Source organism: Brassica napus, chromosome A1 (assembly GCF_020379485.1).
Source record: "Brassica napus cultivar Da-Ae chromosome A1, Da-Ae, whole genome shotgun sequence".
Lineage (NCBI taxonomy): Eukaryota > Viridiplantae > Streptophyta > Magnoliopsida > Brassicales > Brassicaceae > Brassica > Brassica napus.
In genome coordinates, this window is record NC_063434.1 from 4,717,479 (window position 1) to 4,738,730 (window position 21,252).

The following is a 21,252-nucleotide window of genomic DNA, read 5'->3' on the forward strand; positions in this document are numbered from 1 at the left end:
AACCTAGTATAGATACAGGGGATTTAGTAGAAGTATTAAAAGAGCAAAAAAAATTAGCTTGTGTTTTTTCTGGTCATTCTCAAAAGTTGTGTATTAAATCGGAAATAGTAATTAAAGTTGTGTATTAATATGGAATTTTCCCTTTTAAATATATAACTGACATGTGTCACAATCATGTTAATTAGCAAATTTAAAGAACCAAGCCCAATATAATATTTTATAATTATATTTTTATTAAAATTTTAGAAAATGAAAAATATATTAAATTAATTATTTTCAAAAATTCTTTTAGGATTTTGGAAAAATAAATTTTCTAAAATAATTACTACTAATTGTTTTTTTAAAAAATATATAGATTTTTACTATTAAATAATTTTAAAATAGTTTTTATCAAAATTCGTTTTATTATCTTATTATATATTTTAATTATTATATATTTAAACACATGTCACAATATTATAAGGAAAATAGTTATCAAATAGTCTTTTGCAATTATCTTTTGATTAAGATTTAATAAAAAGAAAAATTACTATTAAATAATATTTTACTTACTTTTTAATAAAATTTATTTTGTTAATATCTTAATATATATTTTTTAATTATGAGATAGATTAACACATGTCATGTTCTTAAAATATATAATTCCAATGTGTCGCGATCATGTTAATTAAAATTTTTGAAGAACCAAACTTTTAGAAAAGGAAAATTCTATTAAATAAATACTTTTCAATTTTTTTAGGATTTTGTAAAAAGAAAATTTCTAAAATAATTACTACTAAATATTAAAAAAGTTACTATTAAATAATTTTTGAAAGTAGTTTTTATCAAAATTCGTTTTTATTATCTTATTATGTATATATGTTTAATCATTATATATTTAAACACATGTCACAATATTATAAGGAAAATTATTATAATATAGTTTTTTGCAATTATCTTTTGAGTAGGATTTAAAAAAGGAAAATTACTATTAAATAATATTTAATTACTTTTTAATAAAATTTGTTTTTGTTAATATCTTAATGTATATTTTTTTAATTATGAAATAGATTAACACATATCACAATCTTAAAATATATAATTGTCATGTGTTGCGATCATGTTAATTAGCAACTTTATATAATAAGATAATATAGAATGGAAATTATTTGTAAAATCTACATGGGAGGTTTGCGACAGTAACAATGGTTAAAAAGACAAGCATAAGCTACTTCGCCTTTTGCCTTGCAATACTCAATGCAAGCAGCCACACCACAGTTGGAGTTGGTATCATCCGATAACACCGCTCGTCTTTTAGAGGGGCATTGACAAACACCCTTTATACACTGGACGTATCCTGTTCGTATTATTGCCTTTGGACACCGGATTCCATTGCAATCAGCGTTCGTCTTGCAAGTTTTTCATCTCGTGCCATACTCGGTGTACCTGTACACAATTATGTATATTATCGATATATATACATTTGTGGATGATGAGGAAGATGAAGATAACTGAGAAGTAGAAAATATTAGTTTTGTTTAACTCACATGTTGAAACAAGTAGAATATAGCTATGACTATCAAAGTTGGTTTCTCCATTTTTGTTGTGTTTAGGTTATTTTCTTGTTGTAAAATTAAAATGATATGTTTGGAGAGTATTTATAAATTTTTTTTACCATATTTTTTTTTCACTTGACAACAATATACAGTATTTAGTAGCTCACGCTTTCTTCTGTGAGAGGCCGAAATTTACATTTATTCTTAGCTATTTAAAAAAAAAATATTACATCAATCTTAATTTGAAGAAGCTTTAATGTTTAAATCATATCCTTTGGAAAGAGTATCAATGTACAATATATTATTTTGAGATTATTTCTTAAGAATAAATAAATAATTCATTGTAAATTTGATTTAATTAATTCGGTAACCAAATAATTAATTCTTGTGGCGATTACTGGTAGAGTGGAGCTCACAGTTTCTTGAGTGGCATGTATAGCGCTGTAACAAAATTCATTTGCTTAGACCTTTTTACTTGAGGTATTAAGTTTGTGTTTCTCGTATTATGGCAGAACACTGGAGATGTCGGTTAAAAAAAACAGATCGATTGTTATATTAGTTGACTTCAATTTTAATTTTATTTCGGTTTAACTAGTCTCAACCCTTGTTTCTTCACCAGTAAGGAAAACTTTTTAAAAAAGGACTACAAAATTGTTTTTTTTTTTTCAGGTCTAAGTACCAAACCAAACCATGAATCCGATGTTGCAAGAACACACGTCTTGGTCCTAAATAATAAGTTCCATCTCCAGGAGGGATTTAGCTCCAAGTATTACAGTATACAACACGAATCAGAAAGGTCCTTTACTTGCCTGCATAGCTTAAGGTTGAGCCGGAGCCACAGGTGGAGGAGGAGCTTGCTGCACCTGCGAGTGCTCCTGATGTTCAGAATCTTTCTTTGCTTCAGGAGACTCAGAGAATTTCGATTCTTCTCCCTCTGATGACGCCGCCGCCGCCTTTGGTGACTCAGACAAGTGAACTCTAGCAAACTCATCAACCACTTTCCTCTTGTCCTCTTCCTCAGCCAAACCAACTTTCTCTTTCGCCATTTGCCCAACTTCCTCCGCGGCTTTAGCCACTTTGCTGAAAGCTCCGGTGACCCACGTGGCTCCCGTGAGAACGTACCTGTTCTTCATGATAGCCGAGCCCGCGCTGCTCACCGTCTGCTCAGCCGCGGCGATGGCCGATTTGGTTTTCTCCGAGACTTGGTACTTGTGATCGACTTCCTTGACTTTCTCCCCCACCGCGACGGTTCCCGTGTTGATCTTGTCGGTGAAACCGATCTTCTTGTCGAGAGACGCGACTCTGGCTGACGCAGTGGATGTTAGCTGGTGCTTCTCGTCGACGCTCTTGGCTTTGGCGATGGCGTCTTTGCCGAGGATGAATCCCTTTGCGAGCATGCTGCTGACAACGTCTTCGGCTTTTCGGAACACGGATGCACGGGGAGATTTGCTGCTGTCCTCCTTGGGTTCCTGGAGAGGGAGAGAGAGTGATGCAAAGAGGATATTTAGAATAAATATCTTAAACTAAATAAGATCTTCGTATTATTCTAGTTTTCCGGATATTCTCAGAATTAACAGATCTCTATTTTTATTTTATAAGGCTTCCGCTACATCAGAGTGGTAAGAGTTTGAATCTCAAGAGAGATGATGATAATGATGATGAAGTAAAGAGATTACCAAGGAAGATAAAGCCTCGGGGGATAGTTGGTAATCAGGGGCCATAGTGACAATCACTGAAGAATCAACAATGGTTGCTCCCTGAAAGAATCTCATAAATACTTAAAAGGAAGTGATAGAGGGTGAGAAATGATTAAAGAAATACCGAGAGAAGAACAGCAGTTTCAGCTCCTTGTAGATCCTTGAAAGTGACATATGCCAGCTTAGACCTTTCTGTCTCGCTGTGCATCTCAAGGTAGAGAATGTCGCCGGAAAAGGAAAAGAACTCCTTGAGGTCTCGCTCCGTAGCTCCTAGAGATACATTGCTCACTTTTACACTTGTCATCTGCAATAAGAAAAGATCCAATCTCGTGAGACTTAACAGCAAAATCACAATCTTAGGCTTTAAATCATTACTAGTTCGATTCCACATTTCACTAAGATTAACCTAACCGACCTCACACACAACTCTTTCTTCACAATTCGCATTATCGTATTATCAATAAAAGTAAGTCAAAGTTTAAAACTTTTCAAATGCTGCTCAAATAATATAAAACTAAGGACTAATAATAAATCTCGTTAAAAAAAGCTAATCTTTCTGTCTCACACTAATCCTTTGACATGAATCGCGTTAATGGCCGCAAATCGAAATGATCTAACACCATTTTCGCACAAATATTTACGGGATAATAATGATCACAAACAGATCTGTAGGAATCATCTTCCTTAGCAGCAATAGTAACCATCGATCTTGTCGGGAGAAAAGAAAACGAAAAAGCAACTCGTGGAGGTTAAGAGAGACTTACGGACATGGTGGAAATCGATCGACGCGGTCCGAGACGGAACTTTTTTGCTGTTTCACCTCACGAACAAAGTTTGAAACAAAGACGAAAATTCAAAGGAAAGAAAAAAATAAAATCTTTGGAAGCGGATTTGAGGAGAGAGGAAAGTGGACCCCACCTAGGAAAAACGGACGAGAAGTCTTCGGATTTGCCACGTGCTTTTGTCGGGATGCAATGCAGTTTCCCACGTGCCAAGCGTAAATCAACAGTTTAGTAGTGTACTACGTAAAAAACTTATTTTACTATTTGACCCATTTTGCACCTAAGGTTTATACTGAGATTTAATTTAATGAATTAATTAATTATACCGAGATTTGATTAATTAAATAATTTTTATCCTAAAAATTTAAATATTTAAATAAAAATACTGTATTAAATTATTATTTTATAGTTTAGTTCTCTAGTTGTTGCATTAATAATTAGTAAGGATCTATGGACAAAACTAACTAACGACGTGACGAAATCACTCTTTCCACCAGTGTCTATTACCCACGTGTCTCAAGCTCAGAGTATCCTTCACATCGTAAGAGCATCTTGTATTCGAGAGTAGACTACAAGATAAGATTCTTCTCATACACACACCCGTACTTTTCCCGCTTACATTTACATCCTCTTTCACATAAACCTGGAGGTGGATATACTTGTTAGATTCTAAACTATCAAGTCCACTTTCAGAATATTATAGAAAAAGTAAGGGCTAAAACCTGAGATTACACAAAAAGGTACAAACTTTTACATTCATACAGCTAATGTGACACTCCACGCTTTTCTCAATCTCTCTCTCTCCGCGATTCACGCTTTTCTCAATCTCACTGTCGGAGAGAGAGAATCACGCCGCCGAATCGATCATCACCGTCGAAAAAGGAAGAGACTTTCGTGGTGGGTTTTTCCGAGACAAGAGAGATGAGTTTCCAAGATTTAGAGGCGGGAAGAGGAAGATCATTAGCTTCTTCACGGAACATCAATGGAGGAGGTCGACAAGACACAACGCAAGCCGTAGCTTCCGGTATTTTTCAGATCAACACGAGCGTCTCCAGCTTCCAACGACTCGTCAACACTCTCGGTACTCCCAAAGACACGCCCGAGCTACGAGATAAGCTGTAAGATTCCTCTAAAGTTGTCTCCTTTTGTCTCAGTTGGCATTGTTTCTAAAATTCAGTTGTGTGTTTAAGGCACAAGACAAGACTACAGATCGGACAGTTGGTGAAAGACACAGCAGCTAAACTTAAAGAAGCTAGTGAAACTGATCATCAGAGAGGTGTCAATGTGAGTGTGTCTTTTTATTCTTATGTTTGGTATCTGAATTTTGATTGGTTTGTTTTATACTTTTTTTTTTCTGGTGTGTTTAGCAAAAGAAGAAGATTGTTGATGCTAAGCTTGCAAAAGACTTTCAATCTGTATTGAAAGAGTTTCAAAAGGCTCAGCGTCTCGCTGCTGAAAGAGAAACCGTTTATGCTCCTCTTGTCACAAGACCATCTCCTCCATCTAGGTAAATGCAAATAAATCAAAAATGGCTTATGCTTGCTTTGTGGTCTTGTATCTTGATTCATTGGCTTTGGTAAATATAGCTATACACCGAGTGAGATAGATGTGAAGGGAGATAAGCATCAAGAGCAGCGTGCGCTTCTTGTGGAATCAAAAAGGTAAAGTTTATACAGACAAAGTACTGAGATGGTTTATCTTTTGATTGGTTTGTTGTTGTTGTTGTTACAGACAAGAACTTGTACTGTTGGACAATGAGATTGCGTTTAATGAGGCTGTTATTGAGGAAAGGGAGCAAGGGATAGAAGAAATCCAGCAGCAGATTGGCGAGGTGCATGAGATCTTCAAAGACTTGGCAGTGTTGGTACATGATCAAGGAACCATGATTGGTACAACTGATTCATACTAAAACTTTAACTTGTATCCTCATATTTTCAAATCTAACACCTGTTTCTTTTTGTACGCAGATGATATCAGCACTCACATTGATAACTCCCACGCTGCAACTGCACTAGGAAAATCCCATCTCGCAAAAGCCTCAAAGACACAAAGATCGAATTCTTCTCTGGTAAAAAAAACTATCCAAGCTTTTGATCAGACAATAAATGTGTTTTTTTTTGAGGATATAGGATGATGATAAGAGCAAACCTATAAACTTCTTCTTGCCATTTCTTTTCCCTTGCAGACGTGCTTGCTCTTGGTGATTTTTGGTATCGTGCTCCTGATTGTTATTATAGTGCTCGCGGTTTGATTTTCCAGAACTCTTGAAAGCATGAAAAGAGTTCTTCATCATCATTCTAGAGAAAGCATAGATGTGTGTATGTTCTGTCCAATTGTCTCCTCATGGCTCTCTCCTTTGCTCTACCATTTAGTCTGTTGGACTGTTGGTCTTTTGTCTCTTGTTATGAGTATATAGAGTAGTTCCCTTTGTTTTGGTTTGTGGGTGTTGGGTTTTGTAAGAAAGTGTTACTGCTTTGTTGTCTCTTCTGTTGAAGACCAGAGTGAATCATAAAACTGAAATCTTCTATTTGTGTTTTCTTCTTTAAAGTGAAATTCTTAGTTTCGATTAGCTGACCATGAAGCTAAGTGAATCATATAACCAATGACAAAGGTCGAGCAGAACAAAGTATGCACAATTAAAAATCATCTCAGTTGCTGTAGCATTGCTTTCATCAGTATCATATATATATCCACAAAGTTCTGTTACACTTTCTATTATGTAAATGAAGATTTCTGCACAAAGTTTAAAACTTTTTTATACAAAAGAGACTTAATAAAATAAAATAAAAACTCTTAGTCCCAAGCATCAAGTTAGTAGAGAAAGCCTATACAATTTTTGACACTAAAACATAATCCTTCACAGTTGCTTTGTCTCTGAAGTGAGATGACCCAACTCCTCTATAAGCTTATCCACATGCCCACCATTTGCGTCGCTACTCTCTAGCGTTGTCTCATCTCCAAAAACAGGGCTTTGTGCCAGATACTCTTCAAAGATATCACAGTTACTCATCAGTTCATCAATATCAAGGTCTTGAGGTAATCCCTCAAGCTGATTCGGTACTGAACCACCGTCAAGGAAGGGGCTAGGAGAGATGAATGCCTCTGAAACATCCTTCTCTGCATTCATGTAGTTTTCTGTAGGTGAGTCACTGATGCTCTCTTGTGGCATGGGAGGAATCATTGGCATTAAGGAAGTTGAAGCAGAGGGTATGGGTGCATATGCTTGTGATTGTCCTGAAGTTGTGGGCAGTAACACCTCCTGAAAAGTGACTCCAGAGTCCCGGTTTGGCGAAAACGGGAACTTCTCATCAGTGTTCATCATGTTCCACATCATAGAATCACTTCTAATAGGCTGATACTTAACTATCTGTCCATCAGAAGCAGCAGTGGTACCATCCTCAGTGAGTCTCCGCTTCTTACTAGCCTCAGTCACATGCATATTATTACTATCCGTCTGCTTCTGTATGAACTGAGAGAGGAAAGTTGGATTCTGAACAGCTTTAGCGAGGAAAGACATGATCTGCTGCTGCCTCTGCTCCATAGTCTGAAGACTCTTCACCATCGTCTGAAGCTTGCTGTCCGTTGATTGTTGCTGCTGGCGTAACTTCACTAGCTCCTGCATCAGCACGTTCTTGTCTCTTTTAAGCTGTTCAACCTCTTCCTCGAGACCAAACTTCCCAACCTCTACGCATGAAGATAACGAAGCCATGTGACCCTGATGAGATTGTGTATTACTACTACTAGTACCATGTCCGTGAGTAGATTTTCTCCGGCTTATCGTCTTCAAGAGATGCTTTTGACCTCTCAAGAAACCTTCGTTCGCAAACTCCCACCGATCTGGATCCACTTTCCTGAAACCCTGAATCATATAAAAGTTTTAAACTTTCTCAAAATTAAGATCACACGAATCATGAAAGACTGAAACTTTTGTAAAGATCGGTTTTTGAGAAGATGTTAACTACTTACATAGGTGTTCAACTGACGAACGAAGCTGGAGAAATTGTTGTGTTTGAAGTATCTGGGGAGAAGGGAGCGAGAAAACTCCGGCGGGTCCCACACGACGAAGCTGTTGTTCGCCGGGCTCCACGAGACGATCGCGTCGCTCGCCGGATCTTCCACCATGTCGTACGTCTTGCTGAGGAAAGGAGGAGGTAAAGCGTTCGCGCCAAGCAACGTCGCCGGATGCGGATTTCGGAGCGGCGGCGCCGTCGTAGCCTCGCCGCTTTTTGAGTCTCCGCCGGTTACACCATCCATCATCTTGTACGGAGAGAGAGAGAGGGAGAGGAAGAGAAAAGAGGGTGAAAATGACTTGAGATTTACGATACTACCCTTTTTTATTTTGAGCTCCTGTGATAGCGCGACGGGACACGTGTCGTTGTTTTCTGGTGGGCTTTTATGTTTGTTTTTTATATACTACTTGTGTGTGGGTCGAAAAAAAGGTCAGTTTTTTTAATAAAGAACTGGGCCTAAGCTATGATTGAAATAATTGGAGGTGGTTGTAGATAAGACATTGTTTACTCGATTTAATTTAAGTAATTAACTAAAACCAGTGTTTTAACCAGACCGACGGTTGAACCAGGATAAGCCGTGAACCGATAATATATCCAGATTCGGTAAATATTAATTGGAAAAAGTTTCCTAGCTACACGGACTATTGGACATTTGTTTTTAAACCCAGATCGAACCAGCAGCCAGACCAGGTTGAACCATGAACCGAAAATAATCTGGGTTGGGTTAATGATAAAACCTAACTAAAATCGAACCAGTTAAAAACTCCTATCGAATGTCAAAAACCTGGAAACCTGGAAACAACAAACTGACCAAATCTCGGTTTGTATATAAGCCATATTGATTTTAAATTTTAATTGTTATTTTTAAGTTTTTCTACACATTATGGCTATTTAAATATTTTATTTGATATGATATATTTTTTTAAAAAAATATGCATATTATTTATAAAAGATGATTAAATTTAGTTTAATCTAAGTAAACCCGATTGAACCCGGATCAGATCGGTCGAACCACAATGATTTATGACCCAAAAAAATTCTGGTTCGCTATCCGGTCCGGTTTTAAAAACACTGCTATTGGGTAATATATCGGAAACCATACGAAGTATTGAAATGTATTGGATCCAATTTTGACCTTGGGTTGGATTAAGTTTTCTTAATTTTGATTTTACCCCAACAATTTTAAATAGATCTGATTACACCCCGAAAGGTGAAATTTACATAATTTTGATAAGTTGGTGTAGCTACTGGTACATTTTAATACTTCGTATGGTTTCCGATTTATTACCCAATAGTCTGTGTAGCTAAGAAACTTTTTTCCATAATTAATATTTAAAAAACAGTTATAAAGTATAAAACCCATGTCAAACTGCAAAAAAATATTGAACCAAATCAGGCTTGTTGATAATCCTCTACTATAAATCAGTTTGATGTGGAAGCCCTAGGTCTAGTGGTTTGACCGAAAATTCAATAATACTTTTGCACCAGAAGATCTATGTTTCAATTTTTGGAAAAGATATTGGAAAAAAGATGGAAAATTGCCACAAATAGCACATTAATAGTACCACTTTTCATGTTTACACTAACCACTTTTACCCTCACTTTTATTGAAGGGTAAAAGACAATTATACACTTATGGTTAACTAATCTAGACTTAGGGTTTAGAGTTGAGGAGTGGAGTAAGGTTTTTGGAATGTGAAATTTAGGATTCTAATAAATATATAAAAAAATATTTAAAAAATATATAAAAAATGTTAAAAAATAGTTTCAAACATAATTTTCGTTTTTCAAAAAGAAATTTGAAAAAAAAAATCGAAAAAAAAAATTCAAAAAAAAATAATTTATAAAAAAGTTCGAATTTGAAAAAATATTATTCGAAAACATAAAAAACCATTTTACTTTTTTTTTAATTATTATTTTTATTTAAATAATAATTTATTATATATATAAATAACAAGGTCATAAGAGTCTTTTGCCACTTAATGAAGAATATATTTTGAAAAATGTCTCTTTAGTGATGGTAAAAATGAAAAGTGATACCATGAAAGTGATAAACATGTAATTTCTTCAAAAAAGATTTATAAAAGATCTTCAGCATGACACAAAAAGTACTGTTTGTAATGTTTCTTATAGAGTTTGTAATGACATAATAAATCAGTGTTAAAATATTCAGTTGTTTATTAGTCATTCTTCTTTTAAACTAATACGATAAAGTTTCCAAAAAAGAACATTGATACATATAATTTTTAAATATTCTTAATATATTTTTTGATATTTTTACAATTTTCAATTACAAATCACTAGTGTTAAAATATTAATTTTTATATTTTTATTTGATTTGTATTTCATTACTATTTATATTGAGATTTTTAATTATAAGTTCATATAAAATTTTAGAAGATAATAACAACTATTTAATTTTAAATTTTATTTTATATTTAATCACAATCGAATAGGTTGAACCCAATCAAAGTCTATATATATATATATATATATAAAAGTAAAAACATCTATGATTTTGTTATCGGTTTGATTTTAAAGACATTGACTACTCTAAACATATGCGGTTAAGATGCATAATCAGCCTCTACGTTTTTATTTTTGGCTTTGTTGCAAGCTTTTAAGGATATTTAATACTCATCAAAGAAAAGAAAGAAAAATTAGCTTGTGATGCTTGTGTTTTTTATTAGATCTGTTCATACCCTAAGTCAATGCATTTACTTTGAGATAACAAAGCGAATCCCAGAGACCATGGAATGAGACTACAACTTTGAGCATGCAGGAAGTGTGTCACTAACTTTTACAGTAAATGTTACATAGTTTATCAGACATGCAGTGTTGAAAGAAAGAGGCAGTAGATGATCTTGAGTGGCATGGATCAAGCGTAAAGATTAGCCTTCAAACTTCCCTCCTTATAGTATCTTTAGAGGAGAAGAACAAAAATCCCTACAACTCTTGTGTTTCTCTTTTGATAATTTATTGGTCATGTATATTTCTTTCTTTGGAAGAATCACATTCAATATAATCCTCTCTAGCAGATTGATTGATTGATTTTCTTCTTCTTAATTTTTGTTTGTAATGTCCTAAGAAAACAAAGTTTGCAAATAAACTATATCCAACATAAGAAGTGCACACTCAAGTTTGATTTAACTTACGTAAACGAAACATCTTATAAACGTTTAAATTTTACAACTATTAATCATTTGAGGTAGACAAAAGATAATTTTATTCATAAATCCACTTTGATAAATCACTAATGGGATACTACATTTTTAAAACACTGTAAAGAACATAATATATATTTCTTATACTTCAGGATAAGTGGGTATTGACAACGAGAATCACACCCGTTACAAACTGGCCGACTTGTATAATTATTGGGAATAACCATATATATGGACTCAGCCTCACCTCCGGGATTAATCCATATGAAATCTCCAAACGTACATTTGATATGAAGAGTGACGCCACATTGATCACATGAATAAAACCATTTTTCTGGGTTTAGATCTTCCTCGCATACCTCGCACCAGTACTGATCCCTCGTTTTTTCCCCGTAACATAGAGTCAGAAAATGATCTTTATCGTTTTTGTGTTCTACCAATTTTGGCAAAATAGAACATTTGACGTCTAAAACAAATTTGCATTCCTCACAACTGAAAACCATACATGCCTTATCTCCACAAGCATTGCATAATTTGTCTTTTGTTGAGTAATTGATGTATAACGAATGATGAGGATGACCTTCATGGACAAAGGGCTCAGATATAGAACCACATCGCACATCAAGGTTGATAATACCATTATCACTTATGTACATGAAACCTTCAAAATAATTTTGACAAGCATCACATAAATTTAACTCGCAAGAATTTGAGACTAAAGTCATAGACATCTTGTAGAAGGAATCTATTTTCTTTTTTGGAAGATCAGCACATTTCTGATGAATGATGAAGTAATCACATACCATGCAATCATAGAATAGAGTAGAAAATATGGGATATGCGCATATTGTACAACGCCTACTTTTACCGTTAGCATCACTCCCTTCTTTGAGCTTTAATGTATGATTCTTATGAATGAAATGCTTTATTACTCCTTCTTCGATCACTTCATATGCTTTAGAGTTTGTGGTATCTTCCAATATGCTTTCAAGTTCAATACCATCCCAGATCCCAAACCTTGTGGCACATCTCACATGAATTGCAAAATCAGGACATTTTGAGCAAGAATAAGCTCCACATGTCCAATTTATCTCTTTCATACAGACTTCACATTTCCAATCACCGGTCTCGAGGCAATCATTGTAGGATATACGATGAACATGACGACTAATTTTTATAATGTGTGGTATGTCTATACAATTCCTATGGACCATGAAATTGCACTGAAGACATATATAAGGATTTGGATCATTATCCATTCCACAAGCATTAAAACAAAAATTCGTTGCGGCAAAAGAGTGAGTTGATGTTCATGCGCTTTGGGGTGGTCAAGAGTTAAAGGAGGTGGATTCTTTGCACATTCGACATCCACGCTGAAATTGCAAATAGAACAATGATAAAACAGAATATGAAGCTTGCTTTTGCACAAGCAACATTTTCCATTGGTGTAACTTGGAACACGAGTGAGACGCTTGAGAGGATGTTTAGGATGACATGAGTAGCTGAGTTCTGGTGTAGATTCAGCACAATCTTTATGGAAATTCAAACCACATATATCGCATGCATAAGGGAACCGATCATCAACTAGTTAACATACATGACATGAAAACATAATCATCTTTGGAACAAGGGATAAACGATGCTTGTGTGTATTTGGAACATCGATATTTTTGACAACTTCTCTTCTTGCACATATCAAATCGATTGCAAAATCACATATTGAACAATAATAATACATTTTTGGCAAGTTACCTCTACAAATCTTGCATTCACCATGGACATCTTCGAAGTTTGAAACTACCTTGATTTTTAACATATGTTGTGGATGATAGGCGTTGCAAACATCTTGATTAGATGTAGCGCACTCCGTGTGAAAGAATAGTCCTGAACGAATGCAACGATAGCCATCACTATAGCAGTCTTCACCAAGATTGCAGCCATCACATTTGTGACCGCGTGTTGAGTATAGTGAATAATATTTTTTGAGTATTTCCATTGAAAAGATAAATATAAGCTTCTTATAATGTTTTTATAATATTTTTATGTTTTGGTTTCACATAATGATGGGAACTTTCCATGTATATATACACAATATGATATAAAATCACTATAACAAGTTATTCTTCTTTTAAATGAACAAGACACTCTTAGAATTATGCTTTTCATAATATTGGTAAAATGAAAAAGGCAAGTTATTCTTTGTTTAATTAAGGGAGAGGATATTCTGATTTCAAATGGGTTTCTAACATACGAAAACAAATTTTTGCTGCAAGAAAAGAATTCAGGATAAATCAATAATTATAAATATATTATGAATTATATTTTATTTTAATTTTATTTTATTTTATGAATTATAAATATTTTATATAAATGTATTTATTTTAATTTTAAATTAATTAAATTGATTTAGTAAAAAATATTAGTTAAATAGTTATTAAAACAAATTAGTTTTGAATTCATTGTTATTCAAACTGTTTGTTAATTTGCTGCACTCTAACAATGTTTTAAATGTTTTTTACTACCTACCAAATTTTCTAAGAAAAAACAAATAGCATGAATTTTCGTATACCAAATTTGATTATCTTGTGTACTCATTTTTTTCATTTGGAAAACTAATGACTACCTGATGTTAGACGTAGATTTGATCGTCCGTTATGGCAAGCTTATACCTTTCTGTTAACAAAATCTTTGCTGATAAAGTGATTAGTCCTGATGATGGTTTTTTTTTTTTTTTTTTCTGAATGAATGTTAAATTTGTATTCATCAAAAAAGCCATTTTACATCAAGTGTAGACCTTAATAGGAAAATCCTAATCTTTTGCAACTTATACTTCTAAGGATTAATTATCTAGTTTTTTATGTGTTCATGTCTATCACTTAATGGTATACTCTTAATAGAGTGAACCTTGGTTTCTTCCTCGATATCCGTTTCCCTGCTTCAGAGATTTACCGTCCTCTTCCAGTGAGAAACGAGCTAGCTCTTAAGAGCTCTCCTCAACGCTGATTTGATTGGCTTCCGTTCTTTGGCAATGGAGCAGTTTCTCCAACAACATCCTGAGAGAGAGGTCATGTTGTGCTTGTACAGATCGTAAAACCTGCAAGGGGACGTGGGAAAGATGTTCAAGAGGTGCAGTCTGAAACTGAAACCACGGTCAAAAGGATAAACGAAATATTTGGTATACCGGTGCAAGTAGGGTAAATCCATGGAACATAGATGCAGTGACTGAAGCAATGAGCTATGCATTGATACTTTCAAAAGTAGAGAAGCAAATGCGTCACGAGCAATACACAAGTATGTTGCGCATTGGGCTCGCAGCTTTATACAGAATCTTGAAAGGGCTTGTGGGGGATTAAGTGAAGAAGAGGTGTTGGGGGATAGGTTTTGGGTTTAGGCTTCAGAATTTTGTCACTTGATCCAAGCTTTAAAAAGCTTTCCGTTGAGCACACTGTCTCTGCTTATAAGAGGACTAAGAACAGAGCCATTCTTGTGGATTATTATGGCAAAATGGTGCAGCCAGGGTCCATTAGGACAACATCTAGCAATGAAACGATCCAAACCTTGAAAAGTCTGTTTAGTGATCCCAAGAATATAGTGTTTCTAGTCAGTGGGAAAGACAGAAAGACACTAACCGAATGGTTTTCTTCATGTGATGATCTTGGTTTGGCTGCAGTGGCTGAGATATTTGCTTGCACCGTTGGACAAAAACAAGAAAAGCTAAATACTATTTGGATGAAACGGCAGAACTGTCAGAATGCTTGAAGGTCTAGGCCACCTCCACCGCAGCTATATCTGATCAAACCGCTTCGACCACTGATGTTCCGACAAAGATCCTTTTAAGTATGAGTGAACTGAAGTTTAATGAGTTTGTTTTGATGACTTGTTAATGGTTTTCAAGTTAGAAAATTGCTTTTTTTTATGTGTTAGTACCAAATTTTTAAAATGGATTAAGGTAAGCAAATCTAATGTAATGTATATTTTATATTATAAAGAGGAATTCACTTCATATCAATTTAAATGATAATCAAGAGTGTAGAACAAAGGTGTTGTTATATTCGTAGATGACTTGTAGATCAAGTAATGATTTTGTATAATTACTAATCCAGATCCTTAGTTTTATTATTTTCAATGGCATAATATGTTTTTTTGGGCAATGTTCCTCAGTCAATATACTGTTACTGATTAGGGAATTTGATTTTGTTAGTATATAGTTAGACTCATCATATGTTTTAACCAAAATATCACTCGGAAATGTGATTAAATATAGAAATGCGATTACAATGTGTTTCTTTACGCAACAAACAAACAAACCATATAGAAGAAATACAATACAACCATTTTTCCTATAAGAAAAGAGATACAAACATATAAATCAATAATTTTGTTACAAAAGAATAATAAATAATATTAATCGAACGTTTCTGTATATGAATTTTCTTTAAAACTAAAAATATACGACTTGGAAGAAAAATATCCAGTTCTACCACGGGCCGGGTGACGATGTGGGCGACGTTAAGCTGCATATATCAAATAGCAACACTCTGTTAATATTATTAGAACTGAGATAGTATATTTTGTTAATATATATAAAAATATTAGCTAGATAGTGCATGTATATTGAATATAACTGTGGAGAAAAAAATCTTACTCTAAGAAACTTTTCCAGCAAGAGTCACTTGTTTCATCATCAAGGAACTTCTCCCAATCCTCCAGGACATCCGAACCGGTTAAGTGTTGAGTCGTACCGGGATAATTCAAGCCGGATGTTTCAGGAGAAACCGATATCGAACCATTAGATGGGATCTCACTTAATTGATCACCATAATAACCCGGCATCATTCCGGTTCCTGAATTTAGATTTTTCTGAGAAACCGTAACCAAACCAGGAAGCTGGTTATCTTCAAAACTATCCCAAATATTTTCAAACGGTGGCATCATGAAATCTTCATTTGCACTTTGGTTTATAAAATCATGTGGTTCATTAGCATTCAGTTGTATAGCCGCCTGCTCCGGTTTAGGATTCACTGAATTGGTAGTGAAGCTATTGACTACTGAATCCAGTTTAGGATTCAATGAATTGGTAGAGCTGGTGATGTTTGGTATGGCTTTGGGGGTTATGATTTGAAGCATCTTATGGATCAGTTGGAGTTTGAGAAGATCTTCCAAAGCAATGTTGTTGTTGATGAGGTTACTGCTACCAAATTGGCCGTTGCCAATAGCCGCCGCGAGTATTTGAGAAACGTCGAGGATAGGGCTAAGATCGTTGGTTCTTGGCTCATGCGTGATTGGATCAATACCCATTTGCAACATCTTCTTCCGCATATGAGTGTTCCAATAGTTTTTGATTTCGTTGTCAGTTCTTCCTGGAAGATGACTCGCAATCTTCGACCATCTATAAAATGAATTCTCAAGCGTTACAACAATAACCAAAAATTAACATTTTGCATGGTTAGAGATCTTAAGCTGAAGGTCATGAGTAGTCTTGAAACTGCCTATATTAGCAAAAAGATAGTACAATGGAAGAGAAATATATATAGTCCTTTTGGGCGACAAATGTTTTTCTTTTGTTTTTTTTTTGTTTTAGTTTATGTTTTCGTTTGTGTGTTTAGTTATATACATAATGTATGTGTATCTTTTCTAACTAAACCCACAAGGGCCACAAAATTTATTTGTTCATTTTAAGCGCAAACACTAAACACACAAAATAATATTTGAAATTCTTACAAACATTTTATATAACTGAAATGGTTTATTGTTCAAAAATGTTAAATATGTAAAATTTAATTAACAAAAAGTCTTACTTGTTGCCAAGAAGGGCATGGAGTCTAACGATAGTACTCTCTTCTTCATCGGAGAACTCGCCTCGCCGGATATCAGGCCGTAGATAATTCATCCACCGGAGCCGGCAGCTCTTGCCGCAACGGTTAAGTCCAGCGAGCTTAGGAAGCGACCGCCAATTCCCATAACCATTCTTCTCTATATAAGCCGTGAGCTTATCATCTTCTTCGGGCACCCACGGTCCCTTCTTCACGCCTTTGTCTTGATCGCAACACGGTGATCTTCCCATTTTGGTTATATATCTTCTATTCAACAACCCTAATTTCTTGAAGATTATTGAAGATCTGGTAGCTCTCTACGTTCTAGTTTGTATGTATATATATACACAACATGTGTGCAAAGGAGCCATCACATTACTAAAGTTATATGCATTCGTCAGAATTTAATGTAAATATTATTTTTAATAGTGTGTGACAAGTCTACAATATATGAGTCATACAACAAATAGGTTGAATAACCAAACCAAGGTTAGGTATTGATAATATGATATATGTCATGGCGTTCGCAAAGCAATTCGTGGTGAATGATTCTCAAAGAAAGAATGTTTATATAAAAAATTAAATACCTATGTATCTTTGTTATGGATTTCGTTGTGTGTTGACGTATAGGATATTTTCCCTAGCGCTGCTAAAAACGGAAATGCATATATTTCCTTATAAGAACTCTAGCTGAATTGTTACGTACTTTTACATGTATAATGCAACTTATAGTATATAATTTTAAAACCTTATTAATCTTATCGAAATTATACTTTTTTAAGAAAATTGCTAAAAAAAAGAGAGAATTAAAACCCACATTTTCAAATGAATATATGATAATTTTTGAATATTTCCTATATATATATATATATTCTGCTATTTTGGTTAAAACCTATAGTTTGATATGAAAAAGGTTAAAACTTACAGTGAAATTTTCGCCTAATGATAATAAATTCAAAAGGTTAACTACTTTTCGTGAGTAGTATATATAAGTAATATTTAATTGTATTATGCTAAATCATGTTCTCATTGCAATCTTCATCAAAATTGGAATCTTGTTCTTACCATTTTGTGATTGCTTCCACCGCATTCAAAGACGACTCTACCTGCTTCAATGTCTCATTGATGATCAAAGCCGACTCGTTCTCTCTCTGTCCTCCATTTGAATTCAAATGAATATTGCTCTTCTTAATTCTCCTAACCAAGCCATATAACCACTTGCGTAAATTCAACACTCCCAAAATAAATAAAGTCACAAATATTCATTTTGTCTTAAATCAAAATGATTAATGGAATTACCGTTATCTTTATATTGCTTTTTTGTTACGTTTTTTTTTTTGGAACACCTGTTTTTTTGTTACGTAATAATGTAAACTCATGGAACTGTAATTTTAGATGAAAGACAGATTAAATAATCTATGGAAGAAAAAAACTAAGATTAATATACAAGAGACGGGAAATTCAAAACATTGTACATGAACATATGAAAAGCAAAAACAAAAATAAAGAAATGATCAAATATGGTGCAAAGGAAATATTAAATTTTATTGATGAGACTCAGATTTATCTATCTCAAACAAATTATCTATTAAATATTAATAATATAAGCATATAAAGATAACATTCAAATAGATCAATTGACCCTCCTAATTGTGAACTAGCTCCGCAGTTAGATGATCATTTAATACAAGATCTGCAAAATAATGTACATTCTAACGTAATTCAATAGCTTTAAAATTAATTCATTTCTCTGATCTTCTCTCGAGGTTTCAAAACATTTATTCGATAGCGTAAGGAACACATAAACTAGAAAGTGGATTATATTAGAATCTTTGTTTGTCTTCAAAAGAATGAGGGGATATATCACGACAAATTAGAAGAAACATAAAACGAAGTTTCCTTCAGCTGGAGAAAACGTTTATTGTAATTTTAATAATGAGATTTCACTCTCACATAAGATCTCGATAATATACTTAATTACTAAACCGTTAATTACTATCATGGATAAAAGGGTCAATGTTCAGGCTTGATTCACACTGTCAAATTAAAACCAAACATTTACCAACTTTTTGTTTATCTCGTTGACTATATAAACAGTCGTATAAACTATAAGGTTTCCATATAAGTAGCAGCACATCGTATATAAAATTCATTTCTATATTTACGTGACATTGTCAACGAGTGTAGGAGATAAGACAAAGCTAAAAATTCCATGTTATATTACTGTTTCGCCACATAGATATTTCGTAGATTGATGTAAAGAAAAATTAAAGAAGATATTCCGTAGTTAAATAGTTGTAAATTGAAATTCAATGCATGGTTTACTTCTATATCGGTCTGTATATAAAATAGTTCTTCGAATCCAAATTAACGCGACACATGCATATACTTCAAAACTACTTATATTATGCTGTTTAACCAAAAACAACTCCCAAGTTTCTTTTTATCGCATTTGAATTCATAGTTTACAATTTTTTTATTTTTTTTTAAAGAATGTTAAATTAGATTCAAATAAAAAAAACTGCTTTACAATGACTGTGTCTCTGTTTTAAAATTTTTAATTCTAAAAACAAGAAAACTATTCTCTATGATCTGAAATGGTTAAAGTTTATCTTGTGGCAAACCACCCTTCCATAGCTTTTGCATATCTCGTACTTCCATTTATCCGGCTTGAGGATATTTGATTCCGAATTTGCTTGTCTATATATGGCCATTTGAAGTCGAGCTGAAGGGACACTCTGCTCTCCATGTCGCCTACCATTGCGTTCTCTCCACAAGTAGTGTATAGGTGTCTGAAAAACTGAGCGAATGAGAAAAAGGACAGTCTTATTCCTTGAACCATCTAGCATAAACCTTAGAATCTTGTTCCATTCGTTTGAGTAGTGTATATCCATAAGCTTCAGCGACAAGCCCTTCCATACTGCTGATGAGCTACACTCGAAGAAAATATGATTTCTGGTTTCTATTGGAGCTCTGCAGAGAATGCATGACGTGTCAGCTTGTGTGGACCACTTGCCCATTCGGTCCCCAGTTGCTAGTCTGTTCAGAGCCGCCAACCAAGCAATAAGTGAATACTTAGGATAGTTTACAAAATTCTTTAGTCTTAACATTCAATAAATTACGTACTTTTTGGTATAATGATAATAATTATACTCTATTATATTCATTAAATCAATTGTCTACAAAAGATTTATTTTCTGGACCAAATCTTCTAAAAGCATTGAAAAATCTTTCACATGTAGTATATATCAAATTCAAATTATAAATTCGGATAGTTCAATACGTCAAAAGGCACAGTCCTATTTATTTATCTAAAGACAGATTTCTTATCTGCTGCAAGCGTAGGCTTGAGTGTGTAAGTCCGTATGTGAAAGAGAACTTAATACATGAACCGGGTCTCGTCAAGAAACAAAATTTATGTGCCAAATGCCAAATATTTTGTGTGACAGTGTGGTTAGCACTGTGGTCAATAAAGTAAAATGAGATTTGGGATAAAATTTTAAGAAGCTCTTATCTCACTTTCTTGCCAAGGAAGTATACAATTTGGTAGATGGGAAAATCTTGGAAAAGTCAGTTAACTTGTAAAAGTATTTGAACGACCAATGGCCAATCTATCATAAAAATATAATACCAACAAAATTTAAGACAATAAAATACACACAATTGCATAAAAATACCTATTTGCAAAAATTTCTACAGAGTTCTTATATATTAAAGCGAAACAACCGTGATCCTGTCTCTTGGAAACATATGTTTTGGAAGCAACACAAAGATTAATTGTCATATTATAAGTTGTCGTTACATAACGAACCCATATCTTAATTTGACAATACTAAAGTTATTTTTGGCCAATAAGTAGTTAAGGTTGATTTTTTTTGTCAACAGTAGTTAAGGTATTTTAACCGAACAAAAATCACACATTATTCTAAAAAGAGTTTCAAATGTGAATGCGCGTTTCTACATACAAACGTATATTATTATTGTTATTATAAACTGTCGAATGAACATGGCCGATACTGTCTTTTTTTTTTAAAGGACAATTAATATGGCGATACTATTAATTAGTTTTTAACGTTAATTTTTACTTTCTGTTGATGAAAAGTTGATAAATGTATATATACGCATTTTCAATTTTACCATTTCAATTGTTTGGATATTAAACCTAGTATATGTTGCCATGCAAAAAGGAAAACGATATATTCATACAAAATAAAAAAATATAGTTATATCATTATGTAATATATTAAAAAA

General features: G+C 33.7%; 4 protein-coding genes, 1 non-coding gene and 1 pseudogene across 6 annotated transcripts; 2 read left to right on the forward strand and 4 right to left on the reverse strand.

Annotated features, from left to right (window-relative positions):
* The first annotated feature begins 1,473 nt into the window (after positions 1-1,473).
* Positions 1,474-1,571, forward strand: LOC125579372. Its single transcript, XR_007317391.1, has one exon. It is a non-coding gene; the product is annotated as a small nucleolar RNA R20 (small nucleolar RNA).
* Positions 1,572-2,176: 605 nt separating this feature from the next.
* LOC106415276 (binding partner of ACD11 1) lies at positions 2,177-4,145 on the reverse strand. 2 transcript variants are annotated; one of them, XM_022707258.2, is made up of 4 exons: positions 3,997-4,145; positions 3,357-3,536; positions 3,212-3,292; positions 2,177-3,004 (listed from the first exon to the last, which is right to left on the reverse strand). In XM_022707258.2, exons 1-4 carry the CDS (start codon positions 4,000-4,002, stop codon positions 2,354-2,356), a joined length of 918 nt encoding a protein of 305 aa, XP_022562979.2. In that variant the 5' UTR covers positions 4,003-4,145; the 3' UTR covers positions 2,177-2,353. The 2 variants fall into 2 exon arrangements, with proteins under 2 accessions (XP_022562979.2, XP_048638027.1); XM_048782070.1 differs by having other exon boundaries at positions 4,001-4,087.
* A 618-nt stretch (positions 4,146-4,763) lies between these two features.
* LOC106415502 (syntaxin-23) lies at positions 4,764-6,583 on the forward strand. Its single transcript, XM_013856279.3, has 7 exons — positions 4,764-5,132; positions 5,205-5,298; positions 5,382-5,521; positions 5,601-5,675; positions 5,746-5,903; positions 5,982-6,082; positions 6,200-6,583. Exons 1-7 carry the CDS (start codon positions 4,936-4,938, stop codon positions 6,263-6,265), a joined length of 831 nt encoding a protein of 276 aa, XP_013711733.1. The 5' UTR covers positions 4,764-4,935; the 3' UTR covers positions 6,266-6,583.
* A 94-nt stretch (positions 6,584-6,677) lies between these two features.
* LOC106415419 (heat stress transcription factor A-1a) lies at positions 6,678-8,319 on the reverse strand. Its single transcript, XM_013856163.3, has 2 exons — positions 7,981-8,319; positions 6,678-7,873 (listed from the first exon to the last, which is right to left on the reverse strand). The coding sequence occupies exons 1-2, from the start codon at positions 8,269-8,271 to the stop codon at positions 6,872-6,874; spliced, it is 1,293 nt and encodes a 430-aa protein (XP_013711617.1). The 5' UTR covers positions 8,272-8,319; the 3' UTR covers positions 6,678-6,871.
* Positions 8,320-11,226: 2,907 nt separating this feature from the next.
* On the reverse strand, positions 11,227-13,184 carry LOC106372967 (annotated as a pseudogene).
* Positions 12,774-20,702, reverse strand: LOC111210307 (transcription factor MYB39-like). Its single transcript, XM_048782083.1, has 3 exons — positions 16,987-20,702; positions 15,834-16,577; positions 12,774-15,702 (listed from the first exon to the last, which is right to left on the reverse strand). Exons 1-3 carry the CDS (start codon positions 17,250-17,252, stop codon positions 15,666-15,668), a joined length of 1,047 nt encoding a protein of 348 aa, XP_048638040.1. The 5' UTR covers positions 17,253-20,702; the 3' UTR covers positions 12,774-15,665.
* Positions 20,703-21,252: the final 550 nt, after the last annotated feature.